The following is an 18,232-nucleotide window of genomic DNA, read 5'->3' as shown; positions in this document are numbered from 1 at the left end:
TTAAGTATAATAGACTGTTATTCTAAATCATACCCTAAAATCTCAGTCTACTTTTATTATTTTTCCTCACCCAAATTGCACGTACTTGAATCAAGGTCAACCTAGCCTTCATGTTCATTATTTAAAGAATAATTCTAGTAGTGAAAAGGAAAATTATGTAAATCATTCTTAGCATCAACTTTCATAAAACAATAAATGAGAAAGAAAAGTAAGTAAATAAATGTGAGGTACTTAGAATTTATTGCTAGGGAATTATTTAATGGAATCTTTACATCAGTTTTAAATGTTGCCTGTGCTTTGGGTGGGGGCTTTTTTCTTTCATTCCTTCCCTTCTAATCTGTTCCTCATATTAAATAACTCTTACCTAAGTTTTCGCATGAATGATGCCCAATCAGACACAAGCAAGATGCTACTTGAGAAAGAAAATTACTGAAGCTCAGAAGTGAAGGAAACACGAATTGCCAAGCTGCCTACTCCTCTCTTCCCTGCCCAGACTCACATATCACACACCCGGTCCAATTTTCCCGTTGAGAGGAAACGAAGCAAAACACATCAGTGGAGTAAAATGGTTTGTTCCTGTGAGTCGTAAAACCACAATTTCTCATCAAAGATGCAGAAAATGAGCTCCTCTTTTAGGGAATTAATGCTTTTAGACAAAAAATATCGATATCCTGGGCCCTAGATAACTTCCCTGACCTAGTAATCCTTAGAATGTCAACTCTTTATCAACCAGTGTGTTTGACTTCAAGTTGACAAAAAAAAAAAAAAATGCCATCAAGTAGAAAAGTCTGTCATTAGTTCCAAAATGATTCTTCTGTATCTTATTGTAAGGATAAGAATAAATATACATTTCTTCAATTTTAAATATGCTTTCTGGATTACGTGTGTGTGTGTGTGTGTGTGTGTGTGTGTGTGTGTGTGTGTGTGTGTAAGCTACTGGGGCCTTGCTTCCTCTCTGTAGTTTTACAGCTTCTAAGCTCCTTTTTTATTATTATTTATAAAAAGGAAACATTGACAAAACCATAAGATAAGAGGGTACAATTCCACACAATTCCCACCATCAGAACTCTGCATCTCATCCCCTCCCCTGATAGCTTTCCTATTCTTTATCCCTCTGGGAGTATGGACCCAGGGTCATTGTGGGATGTGGAAGGTGGAAGGTCTGGCTTCTGTAATTGCTTCCCTGCAGAACATGGGTGTTGACAGGTCAATCCATACTCCCAGCCTGCCTCTCTCTTTCCCTAGTGGGGCTGGGCTCTGGAGAAGCGGGGCTCCAGGACACACTGGTGGGGTTCAGGGATGTCTGGTTGGCATCATGGTACCAGGTCTCATGAGCTAGGGCATATGTTCACATATATCCATATATTAGGGAAAATATATACCTGAAAGCAAAAGTACACAATAGTCTGTAGTGAGTCAGTAAAAAGTTCATAATGAAATAGTGTCTACTTAGACTTGGATACCCTCCTCACCTACTTCCTATTACACTTCCCACACTCACTCCAAAGCTAACCTTATCAAAGCAAGGACTGCAAAAGCTGAATAAGAGCAAGTGACTAGCTACTTTAATGATGACTCTTTAGTCACTATCAGGCCACCTCATCAGCTGGGGCCTTAGTCAGGGAGTCCTGAGATTCCCAAGCAGATATGATGGGGCTAAGCTGCTTTTTAAAATTCACATAGATAAACTGAAAGAGACAGAAAGGGAGAGACAGCAAAACACTGGAGATTCCTCTGATACCATCACACCTCCCATATGCTGTCAGGGTTCTAACCTAAGCACTGCCTATGGCAAGCCATGTACCCCCATGAATAAGCTATCTCTCTGGCTTTATGTTTCATTTTAATTGATAAATAAATGACTATAGATCACTGGATACAGTGCTGATTATTCTGCTGGGGGAAAATGCACCATTTCAAATTGAAATCTATTTTCTTTTAAAAGTAACCTCAAGGGCAAGTGAAATAAATAGCTCACTTAGATAGTGTGCTGCTTTGCCATTTGTATGACCCAGGTTCAAGCCCGTCCCCTATAGCATTGAAGAAAATGTCACTACTGCAGTCTCCTTTACTCTCTCTCTGCTGCTTCTTTGCTTCTCTGTCTTTATCTAAAGTAAATAAATGGTAACTTTGAAAAACAGCTAAATAAGCATTGCTATATGTGGGCAGTTCAGAAAGTAATGAACAAAACAAACCTCCCTCCCCCCCAAAAAAAATTACACAAAAAAGAATGTGAGAGATACCATAATAGTTATGCCAACAGACTCTCATGCCTAAAGCTCCCAAATTCAATCCTCTACACCACCAGAAACAAGAGCTGAATAGTGCTCTGCTTAAGGAAAACAAAACAAAAGAACAAACAAAGAGTGGAATACTTGAGTGTTTGGTCTCCTCTCACACTGTATTTCATTTCTCTGCAGAGCCAGAATCTCACATATGCACCCACTCACCAGTCCTGAGCAATTTCTTTTTTCTATTCAGATAAAGAGAGGGAGAGATATCTCAGTATAAGAGTTTGCTCTGGTGCTTTGGTGCCTCCCATGGGGCTCCAAACTGGACTGAATGCAGGGAAAATCAATCAGCCTGGTTTATGAGCATGTGCTATTTTTTAAAAAGTGGTCATTATTTTATACAAGCTTTAGAAAGTTGATCCTGGGGGAGTTGGGTGGTAGCGCAGCAGGTTAAGTACATGTGGCAGGAAGTGCAAGGACCAGAGTAAGGATCCAGGTTTGAGCCCCAGGCTCCCCACCTGCAAGGGAATCGCTTCACAGGCAGTGAAGCAGGTCTGCAGGTGTCTATCTTTCTCTTCCCCTCTCTGTCTTCCCCTCCTGTCTCCATTTCTCTCTAGTCTAACAAGGATGACATCAATAACAACAACAATAATAACTACAAAAACAATTTAAAAGGCAGCAAAAGGGAAAATTAATTTTAAAAAATTAAAAAAATATAAATTGAATCCTTTAGCTTAAGAATTAAATTCTGAGCAACTTTTCTGCATACTGGAATTTGCCAATGTTAATTAATTCAGAATAAAGCCTGACTAAGAGAGATTAAAGCCTGCCATTGGGTGAGGCAGAAGCCCAAGCAAAGGGAGGATCTCAAAGTATAGGAAGGACAGCAGGTTGGGAAAGACAGGAATCAGTCAGAAAGCTACAAGAGGGGGAGTGAAGCATGCATAATACTAAGTAAGGACCCATGCAAGAATCCCTGGCTCCCCAGCTGTGGGGAGGACACTTCACAAGCACTGATGCAGATCTGTCGGTGTCTCTCTTTCTCTCTCCCCTTCCTCTCTCAATTTCTTTCTGTCCTACCCAACAAAATGGGGGGGGGGGGGTAGAGGATGGCCACCAGAAGCAGTGGCCTGGAGGAAAAAACAAACAACAGCGACATTAATAACAACAACAAAAACACAAAACAAGGCCTTTCAAGCTCAAAGAGAGAGAGTGCAGGTCATGAACATTTAAGAACTTAAATCTCCCTGCTGAGTCAGAACCAGAAAGATCTAAAAATATTGGGCTGGGTGGTGGCGTACTTGGTTGAGCACAAGGACCCAGGTTCAAGCCCCCAGTCCCCACCTGCAAGGGGAAAACTTCACGAGTGGTGAAGTAGTGTTGCAGGTGCCTCTCTGTCTCTCTCCCTCTCTATCACCCCTTTCCCTCTCAATTTCTGGCAGTCTCTATCCAATAAATAAAGATAATAAAATTTTTTTAAAAAAAGATCTAAAAATATTTTCCTGGGCCAAAAGTGTTTATTCTGTTAAATGCTTATTAAATATCCCTCTAATAAATTGTGCTACCCCCTAATACATTCTTTTAGATAATTATCCCTTAGGTAGACCCAGTTGAAGGTATTTTCTGAGGGGAAGAAATAGTGGGTCGGGATCATTTAGTAAATTTGCTTGAAATCATGTATCTATTAGAACAGAGACTGCAGTTGGGATTTTTTTTTTTTTTTCATTTCAAAGGGCGGTGTGTGACACACCCAGCCACAGTGTAGTTTCATTTTCTGTAAGTGTCCTTTTGAGTTCTGGTGAAAGATAATTCTATTCCCCAAAGAATCTGTACTTGTCTTGTTTCAAGAGGATCAATAATTGGACTTCAAGGGCCTGGCCATAGCGCACCTGCTTAAGCACATGTGGCACAAAACACAAGGATCAGCATAGGGATCTCGGTTGGAGCCCCCGCCTCCCCACCTGCAGGGGTGGTCACCTCACAAGTGGTGAAGCAGGTCTGAAGGTGTCTGTCTTTCTCTCCCCCTCTCTGTATTCCCCTCCTCTTGCAATTTCTCTCTGTCCTATCCAACAATGACATCATCATCATCAACAACAACAGTAATAACAACAACAATCAACAACAAGGGCAACAAAAAGGGAAAAACAGCCTCCAGGAGCAGTGGATTTGTAGTGCAGCCACTAAGCCCCAGCAATAAGCATGGAGGTAAAAAAATAAATAAATAAATAAAAGAATTGGACTTCATCAGCAAGTTTAACAGATATTAACAGAAAAATTTCCTGATATATATATATATATATATATATATATATATATATATATATATATATTCTGTATCTTTGAATCTATTTTATGTCAATAGAGATACATTTATGTACAAATACATGTGCAGATACAAAATTACCTCACCTAATTGATTTTAGTAATCACTGAGCACATATTTGGAAAGTTAGGGCACCAGATCTAATTACCACATCTCCAACTCTTCAAGAGATAACTAAGATATGGTGACTAAGTGTTGCAGGCATAAATTGAATTCCTATTAAAATATGTGATAGAAAATATGAGCCTATTTTTGACACTCAGAATTTAAATAGCAAACTGCCCTTATTGTATTTGAATTTTATTCCATTTATGAAATAACTATACACCTTGAAGGAATTTATCTAACACTCCATTGGACCCTCTCACTGTGCAAATTTTATCAGTTATTTTGATTTACAGCACACCATTATGGGCACACAGCTGGAAAAATATTTTACCTACTGGTCTCGGCCTTATTACATAGTTTGAGATAGAGAAGACAGTTCGCAAAAGGTTTAATTTCCAGTCTTCTGTGGCTCTACATCTAACTACTGTAGACTGGGCTGATAGATATTGCTGATTTGGTGGTTATATAAAGCAGTGCCCCTAATGCTTCTGCATATCTTTGTCCTCTTATCTGCTACATACTGCCCTTCTTTTGGAATATCTTTTGCAATAATTATTTTGAAGTAATGTATCCACAAGAAAATGTTTACACAACAGGAATAGGGGATAAGTTTTCTTTTACAATTTTGATTCCTGATATCAAATGGGTACTAAACACTCCTCAAAAATCTCACATTTGCTCAATAAATTCACTTCCCCCAGCACAGGTAATTCTTTTTAAAAACTATGCTATGCTTGCTCACTTAAAGCATCCTTAACTGTTCCCAGTTCCTACAAATACATTTCACCTCATCTTTCTTCATATTAGCCTGAAGAAGTAAACAAACAGAAACAACATCTTGGAATTTTCCATTATGAATATCCACACCCATGTCCTCTAGCATGCAATGCAAGGAGAGTCTCTACTGCAACCAAGGACAATTCCTTCATAATAGAAGCAATCTCAGCATTTTCTCCTCTGTCACACCCCCAGCACTTAGCACAACAGGCTACAGGAGCCCAGTAAGTGAAAGACAAGTGGACTAATGAAGTCATACCTGTGAATAGGAAAAGATTCATTGGTCATAAATAAAAAGGAGTAAAAGCACCAGCATAGTTAGTTCTAAGTTGGAATTCAAAGTCTACAGCATATAGTTAGCTAATCATGTATAAAATAAATGTTAAATTAATCACAGATGGCATTCATTCTGGCCTCATTACTTAGTCTTTGTCCTACATGGCATTTAAAAAAATAAATTTTGACACACACACACACACACACAGAGAGAGAGAGAGAGAGAGAGAGAGAGAGAGAGAGAATATCACTCTGGCAACGTGCTACTGGGGACCAAATTTGGAACTTAATACTTGAGAGTCCAACAATTTATCCATTGCACCTCTTCCAGGACCACTGTCCTTCAGGGGTTTTGCATGGTTTCTAACAGTTATTAGATCAGGGTACTATCAATTCCTATTATTTTTCACAATGAGCAACTTGTGTCTGATGGAACTAAATCTCAAATATGTCAAGTCAGTTACATTTGGGATTTAAGTCCAGATTGTGTGTGCTATGAAGCTTTTCCTCTCCATATAGCCATCGTGCTAACTACAAGACAATAGGGGCATGCCACACCATGGATACCACCAAAATTCTGTGTTCCCACCTACCTCCAATGGAAACTGTAATAACTCTCCCAAGGTTACAGATATGGGGTAATTATTTTTATTTAGTACAGTGGTCCTGACTTCACTTCCTTTCTAAGTCACACCTATACCTATTACTACTTTAAGAATGTCTTCACTTTTTTCCTCTTCCCTCTCAGATAAACAAAACTCTGCCTGACTTCCTCTGGGGTTTTTTAGATTCTCTTCCCTCTAGTGATGGTATTCAAAGAAAGATTCCTGGTAACAAATGCTTCAGGTCCTGGTGGAACTGAGATTCAGAGCCCTCTGGTCATCTTCCCTTATTATTTCCTTCCTCTGAGAGTAAGGACCAAAATGATTTTTAGGGTTCAGAAGGAAGGAGTTCTGGTTTTAGTTTTGCTTCTCTGTTGGTTATGGACATTGGCCATTTGATCCATACTAGCCCCTGGGATTTTTCTATAGGCCTAAACACAAGTTCCTTAATCAGATCTTGGGGAACAGGGTTAAATCTTTCCCCATAGTCTGTAAGGTCTGGAAATATCATGTTACCTGATGATCTTGTAGCGACTTTGCTAAGGTAGAATCATGAGAACCTATAGTGACAGTCCCCTATCCAGTTTCCTGTCATAAAGTGCGAATCTTAATTTCTTTTTTCTTATCTATGAACTTTAATTATGCCAGGAGAGATAAGATTTTCTTTTTTAATATTTATTTATTTATTTATTTTATTTCCTTTTTGTTGCCCTTTTTTATTGTTGTAGTTATTGTTACTGTCCTTGTTGGATAGGAGAGAGAGAAACGGAGAGAGGAGGGGAAGAGAGGGGAGAGAAAAATAGACACCTGCAGACCAGCTTCACCGCCTGTGAAGTGACTCCCTTGCAGGTGGGGAGCCTGGGGCTCGAACCAGGATTCTTACTCAGGTCCTTGCACTTTGTGCTGCATGTGCTTAACACGCTGCGCTACTGCCCAGACTCCCAAGGCAAGATTTTCTAAGCTCACAATTTTTTGTGTGTGTGTGTAGGGGTGGGGGAAGGATATATATGTCAAATAATTTAGCTAAGCCTCTAAACATCATGAGTGAAATAATAATACATACAAAATTAAATGGGGAAATTTTACTTACATATTTACATATTAAAGAAGCACAAGGTATGTACGGTACTCACCAAAGTACCTAGAATATGCCTACCAATGGGTTTAGACACATCCATCTGCTATTGGAGTCATTACTGTCTGATGTCATCTTCTTGCACATTAGCTTAGGGAATTCCTTCCTTGAATACCCACTCCTATTTTCATGTGATCCCTCTCTGGACCCCAGGGATTTAAGTTTTGACTCTGTGTGTCTTCACTGCTGTGGACCCAAACAATAAGACCTGGACCCTAATTTCCCAGTCAACCAAAAGTTGTTTTTGTCATCACCCCTAGTCAACATATTTTTTCATATACCACCAGAACCTTTGCTTTTGTCTCTGGGCTTGATAATTCCCTCCCTGCTGTTTTCCTGGGTATAAGCCATAAAACTAGAAAATATAAGTATGGTGAAAAATGCTCATTATATCCTCTTAAGCAAATAACCAGTATTTCTGTAATTATGACTAATAAAGATTACTTTTATAGATCTTTTAAAAAGAAGATATTACAAATGTATAAAATTATTACCTCGTCACCTAGAATCTAATTTATCACTCTATCATAGATGATGCAATTATTATAGTATCTAATGTGACCAATTAGTCTTGTCATTTCTAACACGTCAATTAACCTTTTGGGGCCTCAATTTACTCCTAAAATGAGGGGGTTGGATTGTAATCATTCTGGTTCCTTCTAGTTGGAAAACGAGCAAAAAAATGTATGAGTACAAATATCTGAAACTTAAATGCAGTATTCTCTAGTTAATATCCAATTTAAATACTTATCTTTTAAATTAATGTGTTGGGAAGAAGTTATAGAAAAGAAAACACGGTTTTACTTTTGTGAAATTTGCCATTTTGCATCCACTATCATAACATTCTCTCACTGTGGGTGCTCAAAGTATAATATTTAATTTTAATGCCTTCTCTAAAATAGTCTTATGAAGGCAATTCACAAGTTATATCCTAGGATCTTAAAACCTCCTCTTTATGTGAAGACTAGAACTACCGCTGCCTGGTGGTGGCATACCTGGCTAAGTGTATGTATTACCATGTATAAGGACCTACCTACAGGGGAGATACTTCAAAGTGCTGAAGCAGGACTGCAGGTGTCTCTCTGTCTCTCCTTAGCTCTCCCTTAATCTCAATTTCTTTCTGTTCTAGCAAATAAAAATAAAGTTTTAAAAAAATTGACTAGAATAGCTCAATCAGCAGATGTGGCAGGAGAGAGGGGAAATTATTGCTTTATAAAGTGTAAAGGAATATTTTAACTTGGGCATATATTAGGCATTTTCCATAGGAAGAACAAACTATTGTTCCAGATAAGGGAGGTCTGACAAAGGGTAGTGAATCAATATCTTCACAGCTATCTGGGTCAAGGCAAAGAGTTCCATTGAAATAGAAGCCCTGTAGAGATTAGGTCAGACAATATAAAGTGGTATTCAAAACTTGTGGAAACTTCCATCTTCATCCTACAGTGACTGCTTAGTAAATAAAGACTAAAAGCAAAGTCTTCTTATGCCCTCATTATGTGACTTTGGCCTCCCCTCCACTGCCTTCCACTTTACCACTCTACCCAATGCTAGACTCACTCTGCTCTAGTTATCTTAACTACCCGGTGTTGCTTCAGGATAAGAAACACAGAGCTAATTCCTTCTAGCTCTGACCAAGATGGGTCAGAGAAGTTGAGTTCATTGTTCTTAGCAGCTGCATAGTATTCCATTGTGTATATATACCACAGCTTTCTCAGCCACTCATATGTTGTTGGGCACCTGGGTTGCTTCCAGGTTTTAGCTATTATGAATTGTGCTGTTATGAACATAGGAGTACACACATCTTTTTGGTTGGGTGTTATGGAGTCCTTGGGGTATATCAGAGCTAGAAGGAATTATGTTAAGTGAGCTAAGTCAGAAAGATAAAGATGAGTATGGGATGATCTCACTCATCAACAGAAGTTGAGAAAGAAGATCAGAAAGGGAAACTAAAGGCAGGATCTGACTAAATTGAAAGTAGGGCACCAAAGTAAAAACCCTGTGGTGAGCGGTAGGGTGGACATGAATGAGTCTTCCTGGGCCAGGCGGGGGGTGGGTGGGGGTGGGTGGGTGGTATGGGACACAATCTTTTAGTGATGGGAATGGTGTTTATGTACACACAAATTAAATTGTGGTAATATAAATCACTATTTAATTAATATGAGAGGGGGGAAAATTGATTGTATGTTTAACAAAGGGACTTTTCCAAAGCTAACCCAATTACCAAATAATGTGATGATAACAGTAACTATCCATTGTCTTCTCGAACCCTAAGACAGCAGGAAACTCACATCTCCACTATAGAGCCTAAACTTCCCCCAGTCCTGGGACCCTAGGGTAGGGTCCACTTTCCCGTATGCTTCTCCCAATTCTTATAAAATAATATTGCATCCGCTGATCAGAACCTAATTAATACAATGAGTGCCACCCCAGCATGCTTCACTTCAGACTGTGTCCAGATACTTCAGGTGTAGAATGACAACCCTTCAGCTTCATCACTCAGGTGAGATCTTTCCTTTCATAGTATTCTCTAATTCCATCCCAGGTGGTTCACTTCCTAACAAAGTCCCAAAACCTAGATATAGACCAGGTTCCAGATGTTCACAGGTATCCATAAACTAGATCAAATATATACCTGAAAGCAGAAGTACACTACAGTTTGCAGTGAGTAGCCCCCAACACTTCATCTCCACTATTCCAAGCTTTGGGTCCATGATTGCTCAACAATTTGTTTGGCTTCATATGTTAACTCTCTTTTCAGTCACCAGGTTCCAGATGCCATCAGGCTACCGGCCAGGCTTCCCTGGACTGAAGACCCCACCAATGCATCCTGGAGCTCTGCATCCCCAGAGACTCACCCTACTAGGGAAAGAGAGAGGCAGACTGGGAGTATGGATCAATGCCCATGTTCAGCAGGGAAGCAATTACAGAAGCCAGACCTCCCACCTTCTGCAACCCACAATGACCCTGGGTCCATGCTCCCAGAGGGATAGAAAATGGGAAAGCTATCAGGGGAGGGGATGGGGAATGGAGATTGGGTGGTGGGAATTGTGTGAAGTTGTACACCCCCATCCTATGATTTTGTTAATGTCTCCTTTCTTAAATAAATAAATTAATTTTTAAAAAAAGAAACACAAAGCTAGTCAAATGTTCTTTGTACTTGGTCATGGGAGTCAGGAGGTTGCGCAGCTGGTTAAGCGCGTGTGGTGTACTTGGTCATCCCTTTGCCTGGAACTCTCTTGAACCAGGCTTAAATAGTCTCAGACACTTGTTTCTTTCAAGTATTTGAAGAGTCATAACTTCAGAAAGACTTTCTATAATTACTATACCATATATATATATATATATATATATATATATATATATATCACTCTAGTTTCTGTTCTGTCCCCTAACTATATTTTGAGTTGGTTTAAATTAAATATCAGGCAATATATTCCTGCTTAATTTATGTTCTTGCTTCTCCACATGCACATACGTCTCACAAGGACTTGGTCTGTGCTCATTATAGCTTCTAAAGCAAAGTATAGGGCAGGATAGAGACATAAAATCTTAGTGAAAAAAAAGAGAGAATGAATTCTACAGCAACAGTTCTGCCTTATGCTGTAGCAATTACATCCTGTATCTCAAAATTAATCATATCATATTGCAACAAGGAGATATTGTTTCTTTGTTTATAGCATTACCCCTTGTCTAGATCAGTCATCAGCACCTGGGAGCTACTCAATAAATAATCTTAAATATTGTTGACTATGAAAAAAAAGTTTCAGTTATAGAGTTCCAAGAAGGGAGATCAATGTTCTTTTATTAGAGTAACAGTTTAGAACCCAATTCAATTGATCAAAGACAACTCTGCATTAGTGATCAACACACTTTGAAAAACTGAAACCTCCCTCTATAGTTTTTCTCTGAGGAGAATAATTCCATCAAAAGAAGCCATTTGTTAAGTTGCCTCAACTTTCTGGTACTCAATTTTCTCCTCTCTCTAATTACTGAGATGAAATTAACCATTTCTGGGAGTCAGGCAGTAGCGCAGCGGGTTAAGCGCACGTGGTGCAAAGCGCAAGGATCGACATAAGGATCCCAGTTAGAGCCCCCAGCTCCCCACCTGCAGGGAAGTCGCTTCACAGACGGTGAAGCAGGTCTGCAGGTGTCTATCTTTCTCTCCCCCTCTCTGTCTTCCCCTCCTCTCTCCATTTCTCTCTGTCCTATCCAACAACAATGACATCAATAATAACTACAACAATAAAACAACGAGGACAACAAAAGGGAATAAATAAATATTAAAAAAATAAATAAATAAAAATAAAAAAAGAAATTAACCATTTCTGAAGAATCCTCCCTTACTCCTTTGGAGTAAGGGAGTTAGCATGATAGCAGGAATGCTTATGCCCATTAATCTACATTAGTGATTGAGAGTGTTGAGTATAGGGAATGTGTTTGAGAGGTTTGTTGAGAAAGTTAAGGGGGACTTGACCTAGCACTATTTCCTCTTCATCAAATTATTTACCATTATCATCTTGCTATAATAACTAGGACATCAAGACTATGGACTTGGATATAGAACCTGATCACCTAAGTGAATTCCAGCTTTAGAATGACCTAAGTTTTGAATTTCAGTTTTACAACTTTCTGGTTTGAGAGAAGATGGACCAAGTTACTTATTTTATATAGGTCTAAGCATTCGTACCTCTTAGAATGACTTAACTGACACAAATATTAGTCAACAGTTAAATAAAATACTACTTTAATATTCCCAATATTATGGTAATATTGTACATGTTTGTGTTTAATACTTTGATACACAGTTTATTAGCATACTGGATGTTTGCATTTGCAAGAATACAATTAATACTAAATAAAAATAAAATGTTAACATTACTATTTCATTTCACGTATAATATATTTAAATATATAATAAATACAAAAATTTAATATATATTAAATAAATATTATATATATACATAGCTCCAGGGTTATTGCTGGGGTTCAGTGTCTAAATGTCTCCACAATCAAATCACAGCCAGCATTCATTTTTTTTATAGAGGATAAAACAGAGATAGAAAGGGAAAGAGTAAGAGAGATAAGGAGAGGCATTTGAGACTTGCAGTACAGCTCCACTGCCCCTGAAGTCCCCCATCCCTTACAGGAAGAAAATCCAGGTCCTCACACATGGGAATGCATGTGGTCTACCCAGCCCTAATAATAAACTTTATTATAGAGGTAAATCCATATTCTCAAATTACATGACTGCTAAGAAGTAAGACTATTATTAGAATCTAGTCAAATGACTCTAGATCTTTTGAATGAAATTTCTGGACAAATAAAGTTCTCCTTCTTCCATGCTGCAATTAGATAGCAATGTTCTTGAAATAAAAGGATACATTATGAGATGGTAAAGAAAGCCAAATAATGTATGGATTCCTCTTACTACATTCCTAGATCATATAAAATATAGTAACTTTATGTTTTCTAATGTCACTGTTATTTTTTTCTTTATTAAGCATCGTAATTTAGAAATTTTCTTTCTTGGGGCTGGGTGATGGCTCACCTGGTTGAGCACACATGTTACAAAAAGACCCAGGTTTAAGCCCCTAGTTCCCATCTACAGGGTAAAAGCTTTGCAAGCAGTGAAGCAGTATTGCAGGTGTCTCTGACTCTCACCCTCTCTATCAACCCCTTCCTTCTGGATATCTGGCTGTCCCTGTCCAATAAATAAATAAAAATATTTTTTTCTTTCTAACTCTTTTAATTTGATAATCCAAATAAACATCAGATTTGGTGCCTCGCTGTATTTGGAAACTTATAATGGTAAGAGGACTTTAAAAATATGCTTTATGGATTATAATAAGCTATGTAAAATGGAAGTAATTATAAATTTCTAGTCATCTGCATTCCCTTGGCCGTGATTTAAGAACATGAATTGATCACACAGTTGGTATTGTTTTCTAGTTGGAAAAATTTCTTTTTAAATATATTTTTAAAGATTGTATTGATTTATTAAGGAGAAATATAGGAGAGAGAGAGAGAGAAAGAGAGAGAGAGAGAGAGGAAATAACCAGACATCACTCTGGTACATGTGCTGCCAGGGATTGAACTCAGGACCTCATGCTTGAGAGTCTAGTGCCTTAGCCACTGCACCACCTCCTGGACCACGGAACAATTTCTTGACAAATCCAACACATTCACATGCCTGTGAATAAGCATAGTAGAATTTAGATGTTGCTCCCCATCATAAATCTTTGTATAGTCATTACCATGTTTAGTTCTCTGGAAGAAACTTATATAAGAACATTAGAGTTATCTGCTAAAAAAGTCAAATTCCTAAATACAAAAGAAACTATAATTCATAATCCACACAGGATTAATCTTATTTATTTATTCATTATTTTTTCAAAGACATAACAATACAATGATTTTTTTCAATATGTGTGTTATTTCATTTTTGTGAATCTTTGTCATTTACTAAGATTGACAGTGGAAAGGAGGGTGTCATTTTTTCTTTCTTTTCTTTTTTTGATACATATTTATTTTTATTTGTTATTGGACAGAGACAGAAAGAAACTGAGAGCAGAAGGGGAGGTAGAGAGGGGAGGAGACAGAGAGACAACTGCAATTCTGCTTTGCCACTTGTCAAGCTTTCCCCCTGCAGATGGGGACCAAGGACTTGAACCTGGGACCTTGCACACTATAATGTGTGCACTTAGCCAACTGTACCACCAACTGGTCCTAGTGCTGTTTTCTCTCCATTCAGTAGCTATTTCAGCATAATCTAGTCCATATTTGAATGAAAAGTGACTGTCCACATCCCAGTGTTGCATACAGAAATAATGAAATAACTGTCATTAAAAATTGTTTTCACTTTCTCCTGGAATGTATTAACTGAAATCCACTTTCACTTTCAAAGCTGGGAAAGCATCAATTTGTTGTGCAAGGTTTGAGGAATATTCAAAATCAGCCTAATTCTGGAATGTCCTTTCTAATTACAAAATTGGAAGAGCCTGTGAATTATAAAACCTCAGTATTGTGTATTACCTTCAAAACTTTGTTCATTTTTTATTTTGTTTTTCTAGCTTCTTATTAGTATACTGATCTGATAGTAAGGTTACTTTTATTAGAAGACTTCCTGGAGTATAGTGGAACTACAAAAGAAAAAACAAAACAAAAGTTGACTTAAGTTTCAAATATTTATCAATTATAACATTATTTGTTTATTTTTATTGGTACTTTGTGCAAGATTTAAACATAAAAGCAATCATATGGTTTCCAAAAATAGCAGCCCCAATGTCAAATTTGAGAGCTATAGGAAAGGACATTCCTCTGTTCCCTTGAAATACAATAAAAATTCCCTGAGGTTTGATGATTTATCCCACTATGAGAGAGGAGGGAAGATTACTTTAACAGCTACAGTCCCTATCAATTCTAAAGTAGGCCACTGGTACCTAAGAAAGGTCAAGTTTTATATAATCATCAAATTTTAATTATCCAATAGACCCATAGGAGGGCTGATATTAAAAAAAAATCCATGAAGATTGTCAAGTCCCAGTTTGTCATTTTAAATATTAAAGAGGTTCAAAAGTGGCAGAGGAGGTGCTAAGAATCTATATACCTCTTATTTCTTCATTTTATCATATTAAAAATATCACTTGTAACTATTCTGTTTGCACTATATGTCATTGGTCTCTCTGTTTAAGTTTATAGACTATAAAGGAAAACCCCAGAATATCCAGGACCCAAATGCTAGTTTTCTACAAAGAACGGAGTCAAAAATTACTTAAAGATAAGCAATACAAATATTTCAGTTTTGAGTTAGTGATTTATTTTGAAATACATTTATTCTATACATATATAAAGCAAGATAATATTACACTTTGCAGCCACAGTATGATATATGTCCTTGAGTACAATATGCATATTGCATATACAATAATACAAAAAGTGAAACTATATTCTGAAAAAACACTTAAAATTCAGATTAGGTTTGTTTAGGAAAAAAACAAAAATCACTTTCATAAGACATTAGCTTTGCATCCAATTGTCCTGCTTAATACTCAAATTTCTTTAATAGGACACTTGCAGACAAAAAGAAGAAAGATGAAAGAAATCATTATCATCCACTCCAACATGAAGGCAAATTTTAATGAAACGAGGATCTGTGCTTGTTTCTAAGAATGCTTCAGAAAATTAATGAAGATGCTATTTTGATATGAAATCTTGTTAACCCTTTCCATGAATAAAAAATAAAATAGGCTGGGATTTGCAAGTGTGCTCATTTTATGTATTCAAACTGTGGATCAAAGAGTCATAAATTCCCATCTGTTCATTTTCTTTTCTTTTTTTTTTTTTTAATTTCTCCACAGACAAAGTCCACAGCCAACTGAAATCTTGTTTTGAAGGTGTGCTGATGCGTCTTACACAAACTTCAAAATGGCAAGCATGATGGCTCTTTGCTTCTATCAACTTGTCCACATGACACATACTTAAATACTTCCTCCCAATGACATTCTACCATTTAAAAATACTTTCTAAAATATCTGAAATCAAATCTGATTTTTTTCCTGAAGTTTCTGAAACTCTCCCTTAGAGAGTTTAGCACAGCATTGGTCTTGAAAATGCTGGAATCGAACAGGAAAGAAATTCTGCACAAAATGATCAGTTTTGAAGATAAGTTATATGGAAAGTTACTACTACTAATAATAAGAATAATAAGCTTTATAAAGGTTAGCAGTCCTTAGGAGAAAGATGAATCCTCATTTGAGAAAAACAAAACCAGACTATAGTAGCTTTCATCACAAAATCTAGAGTAAAAGCTCTCAACAAAAGTTTGGAGAACAACCATAAGTCATCCATGAATATAGTAGAACAAGTCCCTCAGCATAACTAAAAATATCACCAACATTCCATATTATCTGACGGTCTTTTGTAATAGTAAAAACAAAAATCCAGTACATCAAAAGAAGAGGTCCCAGTCACATTCACCAGGTAAAATACTATACACAAGTGAACAGAGAAACGAGCCAAATCTATGGTTTCATGACACTGCACAAGAGAAAGCCAATTTTTAAAGAGCAATCACCACTCCCAACATTTAGAATATATTCACTTTTTAGAAATACACAAACAGCCACAGATTGAAACAAATAAACAAAAAACCACATCATACAAACTTCACTTCAAAATTACATCTACAGACCCTGTATCTTACTCTCACCCCCCCAACCCAGGATGTTAGAATGTAGGTTTCTGAAAATCTACATCAGAGCGACACACTTACTGTAACCTGGCACTGGCTATTTGTAAATACACTCTTAATTTTGTCACATGAGGCAGTCATTCTTTGGAAGAGTGGATTAGTTGTGAGGGTAAATATGTTTATGAACAATATGCATTTTCACTCTAACTGAAAAAGTTGGAGCTGGAGGATTCATCATGGCACAAACTACACCCAACAGCATCTAGGGATGTTTTTTGGGAAGCGCTCTGACAAGTTTTCAGAAACAATAGCTGGCAGTATGCAAACACTCTCAGAGTGTTTCTGAACAGAGAGAGAAAACAGTCATCTGCAGATACATAGATTCCTGGGGCAACATTCAAATCAGGAAAAGGCAAGTACAAGTATGCACGCACTTTAGTCTTTGGGGGGGGGAGTGATTATCCTGGAGACAAGGAGACTGAGACTTTGATGAAGGTAAACAGTCAGTCTTAATAAAAATAAAAGCAATTGACTGTATAGAATCTCAGCTAAATACTGTTTTGTGAGTTGGAGATTCTCTCCTTGAGACTCTGTTGGGATGTAAAATAGGCACTGTTCTTAATACTTCCAAAGATAAGCTTAAAGCACAGGACATGATAGTAAATGTTTACCCAGTTCTGTCTGATGAATGCATTTACACAGCAAGAAGCAAGTGGACCTCTCAACAGATCTAAACAAGATTTGCGGATACAATAAAAGGGGATACCAATAACATAAATGTGAACTAAATGTTTTCCCTAGAAGCAGACATATTCGTCACAAAGCCTATATTACCTCAGTTTTGATTCTCACATTTTGATTCAAAGTGTTTCTTATAGTTCCAATGCTCTTCACTGGGAAAGCATTAATGAAACTTACAAAAAGTTTATTTTATTAAACTCCTCTACCCTGGGGGGTGGGGGTGGGGCAACAACAACAACAACAAAAAAAAAAAACAGTCTCTCTTCATGTCCACCCCAGAGTAACATTTCACTGATCTCTTAGAAGGTACCTCTTTTATAATCACTTTTAAGAAATCTTTATTGCAAAATAGAGAAATTTTAGAAGTCACTAAAAAGCACTCCCTTACCTTCTAAACCTGCTTCAATCAGCCCAAACTGTTCCAACAATTTAACAAAAAGCACAATGACGATCAGAACTGCTATCATTTCAAGCCCTTCCAAGTTCATGGTTGGGCTAGGTCATGGTCCAACCACAGCCAGTGAGAAGTGCTCTTCTGCCTAGCTTTCTTTGTAAAGCCATTAAACTACATTAAGAAGGCTAGTGCCAGAGGAGAAGGGGAGGAGAGAGGAGAGAGAGAGAGAGAGAGAGAGAGAGAGAGAGAGAAAGAGAACCAAAGAGCAAGCAAGAGAGTGTGCTGGGGAGGGGGGGAAGGAGGAGGAGGAGGAGAAGAAGGAAGAAGAGGAGGAGGAGGAGGAGGAGATCAGATATGGGATGGAGAGGCTGAGAAAAGGACGCAAATGAGAAATACATCCATTCTATCTCCTGGAGCAGAGGATGGAAGTAGCAGCCAGATTGAGTCGGGCCAGT

The 18,232-nt window shown here is 37.6% G+C and overlaps 1 protein-coding gene across 1 annotated transcript in view; it reads right to left on the bottom strand.

Moving 5' to 3' along the window:
• Positions 1–18,007, bottom strand: part of KCNIP4 (potassium voltage-gated channel interacting protein 4) — a 605,188-nt gene extending 587,181 nt beyond the window's left edge. Inside the window, exon 1 of the mRNA XM_007526450.3 lies at positions 17,772–18,007. Within this exon, the coding sequence (XP_007526512.1) occupies positions 17,772–17,871 (100 nt within the window). The 5' untranslated portion in view covers positions 17,872–18,007. The remainder of the gene's footprint in view (positions 1–17,771) is intronic.
• Positions 18,008–18,232: the final 225 nt, after the last annotated feature.

The sequence above is a fragment of the Erinaceus europaeus genome, chromosome 3 (genome assembly GCF_950295315.1).
Source record: "Erinaceus europaeus chromosome 3, mEriEur2.1, whole genome shotgun sequence".
NCBI classification, from domain to species: Eukaryota; Metazoa; Chordata; class Mammalia; order Eulipotyphla; family Erinaceidae; genus Erinaceus; species Erinaceus europaeus.
This window is presented reverse-complemented; position numbering and strand designations above follow the sequence as displayed.